Source organism: Piliocolobus tephrosceles, chromosome 10 (genome assembly GCF_002776525.5).
Source record: "Piliocolobus tephrosceles isolate RC106 chromosome 10, ASM277652v3, whole genome shotgun sequence".
In the NCBI taxonomy this organism is placed as follows: Eukaryota; Metazoa; Chordata; class Mammalia; order Primates; family Cercopithecidae; genus Piliocolobus; species Piliocolobus tephrosceles.
The window spans coordinates 128,577,520-128,585,079 of NC_045443.1; the positions used below are offsets into that span (position 1 = coordinate 128,577,520).

At 50.2% G+C, this 7,560-nt stretch overlaps 1 protein-coding gene across 1 annotated transcript in view; it reads left to right on the forward strand.

The window, feature by feature from the left end:
• The first annotated feature begins 6,525 nt into the window (after positions 1-6,525).
• The window catches only part of ADGRD1 (adhesion G protein-coupled receptor D1), a 180,287-nt gene continuing 179,252 nt past the window's right edge, over positions 6,526-7,560 (forward strand). Inside the window, exons 1-2 of the mRNA XM_023187255.1 lie at positions 6,526-7,154; positions 7,247-7,283. Coding sequence (XP_023043023.1) covers positions 7,089-7,154; positions 7,247-7,283 — 103 coding nt within the window. The 5' untranslated portion in view covers positions 6,526-7,088. The remainder of the gene's footprint in view (positions 7,155-7,246; positions 7,284-7,560) is intronic.

Below are 7,560 nucleotides of genomic sequence, written 5' to 3' on the forward strand. Positions count from 1 at the left end.
CACATTCAAAATGTGCGCATGGGCCGGGCATGGTGGTTCGCGCCTGTAATCCTAGCACTTTGGCAGGCTGAGGTGGGCGGATCACCTGAGGTGAGGAGTTTGAGACCAGCCTGGCCAATATGGTGAAACCCTATCTCTACTAAAAATAGGAAAAATTAGCCAGGCGTGGTGGTGGGCGTCTGTAATCCTAGCTACTTGGGAGGCTGAGGCAGGAGAATCGCTTGAGCCCTGGAGGTGGAGGTTGCAGTGAGCAGAGATCCCACCACTACACTCCAGCCTGGGTGACAGAGTGAGACTCCGTCTCAAAAAAAAAAAAAAGTGCATGTGATCCAGAGCATTTAATGATTCCTGAAGTCTAGCCGTGAATGCCTTTGGGATCCTTGGTGATCCAGGAGCTAAAAAGAAATGTTTAGGCAGTTAGTGAGGGTACGGGAGTCCTTGGTAAGGTTTCCTTTTAATACGAAAGCAGCCTCCAAGTCATTTCTTTTCTAACAAAAAGCAGCCTGAAAAATCGAGCTGCCAGTGTAGATAAGGAAGCCTGCATAGGTGAACGCTGGCAGCTGTGCCAGTAGAAAAGGGAAACCTGGAAGCCAGGTATGTTCAACATGGAGGTTCCCTCTTCGCTTTTCTTTGTCGCCACGTGTGCGGGCATCATGGCTCCAGCCAGGTAAAGACTCCATTTGCATAATAAAAGGTTAGAGTGGGATAGCCAGCTTCTTCCGGGCTATGTAAATGGCACATCTGGTCCAACCAATCCACTACGCCCTATGTAAATCAACACCGCCTCCTCAAGCTCGTCTGTAAAACCAAGCACATCTCACCCCAAACCCGGAAACCCGCTGGGTCCCCCTTCCTTTGCACGCGGGACAGCTCTTCTTTCTCTCGCCTGTCAAACTTTCTGCTCTTAAACCTACTCCTTGTGTGCCTCTGATTTCCTTAGCAGGAGACAACAGACCCCAGGGATTTCCCCAGACGCTGCTTCATTGGGACTAACCTACACGAGTGTCTCGTTCTTGGTTCTCTGGGAGGAGAGCCCAGTGCAAACACTTACATGGGAGCAGTGCTTTAGAGTGTGAGTCCAGGGGGCCAAAGTGGGAGATGGGGGCAACAGACACAGAAGTGGGGAAGCGGCAATGCAGGGAAATGCTACTGTGTTGCAACCACGATGGCTGGAGGGAGAAAAGCGGGTGTCTGTCCACTGGATCCTGCACTGCATGGGCGTGAGCCCCTTATGTTTCTGGGTGCTTATGCCTGAGGCTGCAGGGCTTCCCTGGGCCACCCATCTGCTGAGTCAGAGACCCCAGGGTGGAGCACGCTCTGGCTTCTGAGGGCGTCACCGTCAGGAGCAAAGCTGTGGAAGCCAGTGGGGAGCTGATCATCCTACTGGTAGGTGGATAAGAAGCAGGACAGAGATTTAAAGAGGTGAAGGAGAGGCACCCCGTACACAGGCCCTCTTGATGATGTTGTTGACTCTCTCCAGCCTCAGCCCCTGACACTTTTCCTACTTGTGCCTACTCTTCATTGAATATATAATTAATTGCGGTTTCTCAAATCTGTGTCATTGACCGGGACTCTTAATCACCAGGGACAGAAACCAAGCTCAAACTTGCTTGAGTCTAACATAAATTTCTCGGTGCCTGTCAGGGAATGCTGGCTTTAGGTCTTGTAGGATCCAAGGCCTCAGCTGACAGCATCAGGTTTTCTCTTGCCCCTCTCCAAGGCTAGGATGCTAGAGTCTCTATGTTTGCTTGTTATCTTCAGCTCGGTGTAATTATTTTCTTTATTGTGGGGAAAATGGGCATCACCAGCCTTGACTGAAGACCGTTCCGGATTAGCAGTGGGGGAGGGAGGCTTTTCTCTCCCACGGTCAGTCTATTGATCCCCGGGAAGACACTGATTGGTTTTGAGTGGGTCACGTGTACACCTTTGGGCCAATCACAGTGCCTGTGGTATGGAAGCGCTGCCAGCGTTCCCACTGGGTCACGAGTGCCCCCAACACCGGCAGCTTCTGACAGTCCCGTCTGAGCATACGGGTCAGTGGAGGAAACGTCCTTCAAAAGGAAAGCCAGCGGGAGCTGGAGGGGAGGCTGGGCCGGTAGAAACAACACGCGTCCACGGCCCATGGCACGCGGCGTCGGAGCTTTAGTCCAGTCCGTGGCTTCTTTCCAGAATGTCCCATCCCTTAACCACTCAGAGAAAGGATCTCCGAACTCCTTGACGTGACTTCCTCAGTGAATTCACCCCCAGGCTTCTAACACCATTCGTTTCCACCTACGTTGCGTGCTGCACACCCCTCCTAGCGCACTGCTTCAGCATTGCTGCTCCGCCTTGCTTATCTCCACAGCAGTAAACGTGATGGATGCACAGCTCTTGCTGCCTCTCACAGATATGCCGGCGTATGGGGAGATCTGAGCTGGAGGAAGGCGCACCTTGGAGTGGTGTGAATCAGGCATCAGGAACCCCTGTGCTCACAGCGTGTCCAGCTCTCCCTCAGCATTTTGGCCACTCCACAGAATTCTTTGTTTAGGCCCAGTCTGTCCTCCTGGGACATTGGAGCTGCTCAGCACCAGGCAACAGCCTCTGTCGTGCACAGGCCATCAGCTTTGCAAATAATCCAGTTACATTCCCATGGGCAGCTGGCGTCACAGTTTTTGTCCCTGTACAATTTTGAGTGGAGCCTAATCACAACGTAAAGTCTCTTTCTTTCTTTCTTTTTTTTTTTTTTTGAGATGGAGTCCCGCTCTGACTTCCAGGCTGGAGTGCAGTGGCCGGATCTCAGCTCACTGCAAGTTCCCCCTTCTGGGTTCACACCATTCTCCTGCCTCAGCCTCCAGAGTAACTGGGACTACAGGCACCCGCCACCACGTCTGGCTAATTTTTTGTATTTTTAGTAGAGACGGGGTTTCACCGTGTTAGCCAGGATGGTCTCAATCTCCTGACCTTGTGATCCGCCGGCCTCGGCCTCCCAAAGTGCTGGGATTACAGGCGTCAGCCACTGTGCCCGGCCAGGTCTCAGTTTTAGTGTTTAATTAGCATCCTGCCAGTGAAGTCTGATGTATTTTACCAAAGTGTAACAATGTTTTGCATTCCTTAAGTAAAGTACACATGCATGTGGCCAAAAACTATGACTTGAATGTTGAATGTGAGGCTGCCTGCTGGGCACTCCCCACCCAAGTATAGAAAGAAAACAAAATTGGGCTGGGTGCTGTGGCTCACACCTGTAATCCCAGCACTTTGGGAGGCTGAGGCAGGTGGATCACGAGGTCAGGAGTTCGAGTCCAGCCTGGCCAACATGGTGAAACTCCTTCTCTACTAAAAATACAAGAAAATTAGCCGGGCATGGTGGCTGGTGCCTGTAGTCCTAGCTATTCAGGAGGCTGAGGCAGGAGAATTGCTTGCACCTGGGAGGCAGAGGTTGCAGTGAGCCGAGATCGCGCCACTGCACTCCAGCCTGGGCGACAGAGTGAGACTCCATCTCAAAATAAATAAAGAAATAAACAAATACAATAAAATCCTGGGTTCCTTTAAGGGTAATTCCAGCCACCTAGCTAGCCCTGAGAAATATATGAACAACTTGAGAAGCAAGAAGGTAATAGTAGCGTGAAACAATAGTCAAGAGAGTTGGAGTCAGGAATTCATTGCTTCCCTATAGAAACTAAAGACAACATCGTAACAAATGTCCCAGAATTGTTTTTCAGAACCTAGACCCCACCAAATGGATCTGTTGACTTACAGACCTCAGATATGGGGGAGTGGAAAGCTGAACTCCACCATCATTCTTTGTTCGTTTTTTTTTTTTTTTTTGAGACAGAGTCTCGCTCTGTTGCCCAGGCTGGAGTGCAGTGGCTCAATCTCAGCTCACTGCAACCTCCATCCACCTCCTGGGTTCAACCGATTCTCCTGCCTCAGCCTCCCGAGTACAGGTATGCGCCACCACACTCAGCTAATTTTTGTATTTTTAGCAGAGAGGGGGTTTTGCCATATTGGTCAGGTTGGTCTTGAACCCCTGACCTCAGGCGATCCACCTGCCTCAGCCTCCCAAAGTGTTGGGATCCACCCCTCCGGGCCCACCACTGTTCTTTGTTCTAAATTTCTTCCTTAGGGGCCTGGAGGAGGTCATGCCCACAGGCCAGAGCTAACATTCTTTTTCGCTGATGTCGAATTTTTTTGACAAAGGCTTGCCTTCTTAACCAATCACAAATCAGAAAATCCGTACTCCCACTATAAGACCTGTGGGCCCCCACTTCAGGATGTCCTGGCTTTTTAGGCCAAACCAATGTGTGGCCTCTCGTGGAATTTAGCCTGTAACCGCTGCCTCTCCGCCTCGAAAAACCCTCCCGCATCAGCTATCCGGGAGTTCAGGTCTGCAGTGGGAGCGGCCAGGTCCTCCTCGCCTGGCGCCCTGCTCTACACGCCTCACTCCCTCTGCTGCAACCCCGACGTCCATGTTTGGCTGTGCTGCGGGAAGGCAGAGCCGCGCTGGGTTCAGTGATAAATGCTGAGTACCCACCAAGTACCAAGCCCTGTCCTCAGGGCTGGGGCAGAGTGAACAAGCAGAAAGAAGTCATCTGCTCTCATGGGGCCTATGCCTCAGTGGGGAGAGACTGACAATAAGTGAATAAACGTCTAAGATATGAAGTACATCGGATCGTGGTTAGTGGGATTGAAAAAATACAGCAGCAGAGAGCTTTAGGGATAGGGAGACCTGCTGTCAAGGTGATGTTTGGAACCAAACACCCCGATGTTTGGGGGATGGGATGAGACGCACAGAGGCATCAGAGGTGCTTGGTTCCAGGCCCACGGACCACTCAAGGCCCTGTCTCAAATCTCCAGGCTTTAGGATACGCTGCTTTACATGGAGGTGGGTTCTTCTGGGCCTCTGAGCAAGGTATGAGACAGGACGCAGGCAAATAGCACAAGGCACAAGGCATGAGGCACGGGACTGTAGTCCAGGATGGACAGCCAGAGTGAGTCTGCGGATGAATGCAGACGCCTGCAGGGCAAGCTCTGCTGAATTGGTTTTCTATCTAGTTTTCATTACAGCCATTGAAGTGGGGTGTCTCCCATTATCTGATGACAATTTTATGATTAAAAGAAACCATGCTGGCTTTGTTTGTTCATGGAGATGGGAAAGGTCCACATATTCAGCAATCTGTTGAATTCTTCCAGGTTAAAACTGGGGCTGAGAAAAATCTGCAACTGCCTGTCCCTCCCTTCACCTCTTCCAGCTAGAGGCAGTGGGGGACTGGAGAGCTGATGAAACGGCAGAGATAAAGGTTGTAAATTAGTTTTCCCTGAAGCCGACCAGCCTGAGCAACAGGATAAAGGTCGTTATTACAGACAGCCCTGGGTCTTTGGAGTTCACAGTTTCTCCAGTGCTAGGAGACGGAACTCTCTGGAACCCTTCTCCAGCTCCACAGAGAGGCTCAGGCTATCAGAGGATCTGAGCAGTTATAGGCTGCAGGCACAAGTTAAAAATAATCACCTAACGTTTTGACAGCACTTTCTTTTTTTCTATCCCACAGAGATTGGAAGTCATTTTCTTATCCTCTTTAGGAAGTATGTTGGATTCAGGATTCTTAATTCCCATTTAAAGTCAGGACAATTGAGATAACTGTATCAGCTAATATTTACTGGGTGTTATGTTATACTTGCTGATAATAATCATAGCTAACATTTACTGAGTGATAATTTTTCTTAATAAAAAATAGCATGTATCGAGTGCCACGTATTTTCCAAGTACTGCCTGAAGAGCCTTGGATCTGTCCTCTAATTTATTGTTACAGCCCTGAGGAGGAGGAACTATTAACCCTCATTTTGCGGATGAGGAATTTGAAAACAAAGAGAGATTAAGTAGTTTGCCTAGAAGCACAGCTGGTGAATGCTGGAGAAACTATGAAGCGTGAGTATTACTTAAATCACATAGCAAATATCGCTGTGATTGCAATGATAGGGTGTGTGTCTCTGTGTGTACACGTGTGTTTGGAATAGATCAGATAAACTTTGGTCTTGGGTAAACTGAGGCATGTCTGGCGAAGGGGCTCTTTTCTATCACACTGAGAACATCCTCCTGGTGCTGGCGGGGGGATATGCAGTATGGTATAATTGAGCAGCGTACCTTGTAATTAATTGTGTAGCTTTCACTGACGTCTGAAAGGATTAAAGAGAAAAATGTGGTAAACACTTGATAGGGAGGGCACAGCGGGTGTGCTGGTTTTTCTTTTCCATCCCTCTATCAACTTCATTCTTTCTCGGAGGCAAACAAGACTCAGATCTAAACAGAGTTTATGGTTTGTTTTGCATTTTGCATTGATTAATATTTATGCTGACTTCGAGGGTGCTGACCAGAAGGCATCAGTAACACACACACAGCCCGTGTCTGTCTGGTTTGATTCTGAGCCTGAGATCCTGAAAATATTTCAGTTGTTGTTAAGAGGCTGGAGTTAGGACCCAGGGAGGACACAGCAGTGGGGATATAAATAGAGAAGGAGAACAGAACAAGGTTTGAGGAGAGAGACTTACATCACTCACTCCCTCTCCACCCAGAGAGCAGGACGGAGGTGTGAACTTGAGCCAGACCAGAAGGAGCTCCAGAGCGGCCGCAGGACAAGTCCGAGGAGCAGGCGGGCGCTCCAGGGAAAAACCACGCACAAAACCTTCTTCAGAGAAAAGGGAAGCACTAAACCTGACTGAGACAAACGGAGGCTTCTGAAATAAAAAGAAAACACCGCAGGACGAACAGCCTCCCGTCCCGGGCACAGGTCGCGGTCACAGTGGTGACCTGGGATTGCTTTCCCAGGACTGTGAGTCGGATTTGGGTTTCTCCTCCCTGCATTCCACAGCTGCTCTGCTCATCGCAACGTGTTTATTGATCACTGAAGAATCTCAAGTTTTGAGACAAGGAAGAAACACCCATTAGATCTCCAAAACAGCTGCGTTTCACAAACTTTAAGGAGACAGAACTTTTTTTTTTCTCCCTGGAACCTGTGAAAATGTCCCCTTTCCAAGGAAGTGAAGGTTAAGAGGTCCCGTTCTCACAGACCCTCAGGAATTTCACTTGGCTTCGAGCTTTGACCTCCCAGAAAGCCATGGCAAAGCTGCTGCGACTGTGCTGCTGGTACTCCCGCCTGCTGCTATTTTATTACAACTTTCAGGTAATGTCCCCAAGTGGCCAGGATGGAGACGGGCTCGGCTTCTCCGGAGGCTTTCCCTGAGCGTCTCTCACACTGTGGTCTTTTGTGTGCAGGTGCGCGGCGTCTACTCCAGATCGCAGGACCATCCAGGTAAGAGTGTGCCCTTCTCACTCTGAGCACCCCCTCCCTCCCTGCCTAGTGTGGTATCCCAGGAACAGCCCACTTGTTCGTCTCCGAGGCATCAGCGAATGGCCCTTGCTGGGCTCCTGGTCCCCGACCTCGCTGCCCCACCACACGCTCTGACCCTGGGCAGCTCCGCTACCCCTCACCGGCCGAGCAGTGGACGGAGAAGCGGTTCTGGGTCCCTTGAGCTGGGTCATATGAAACGTTGTGATTCAGGAAAAATGACCTCCTTCACTTGAATGCC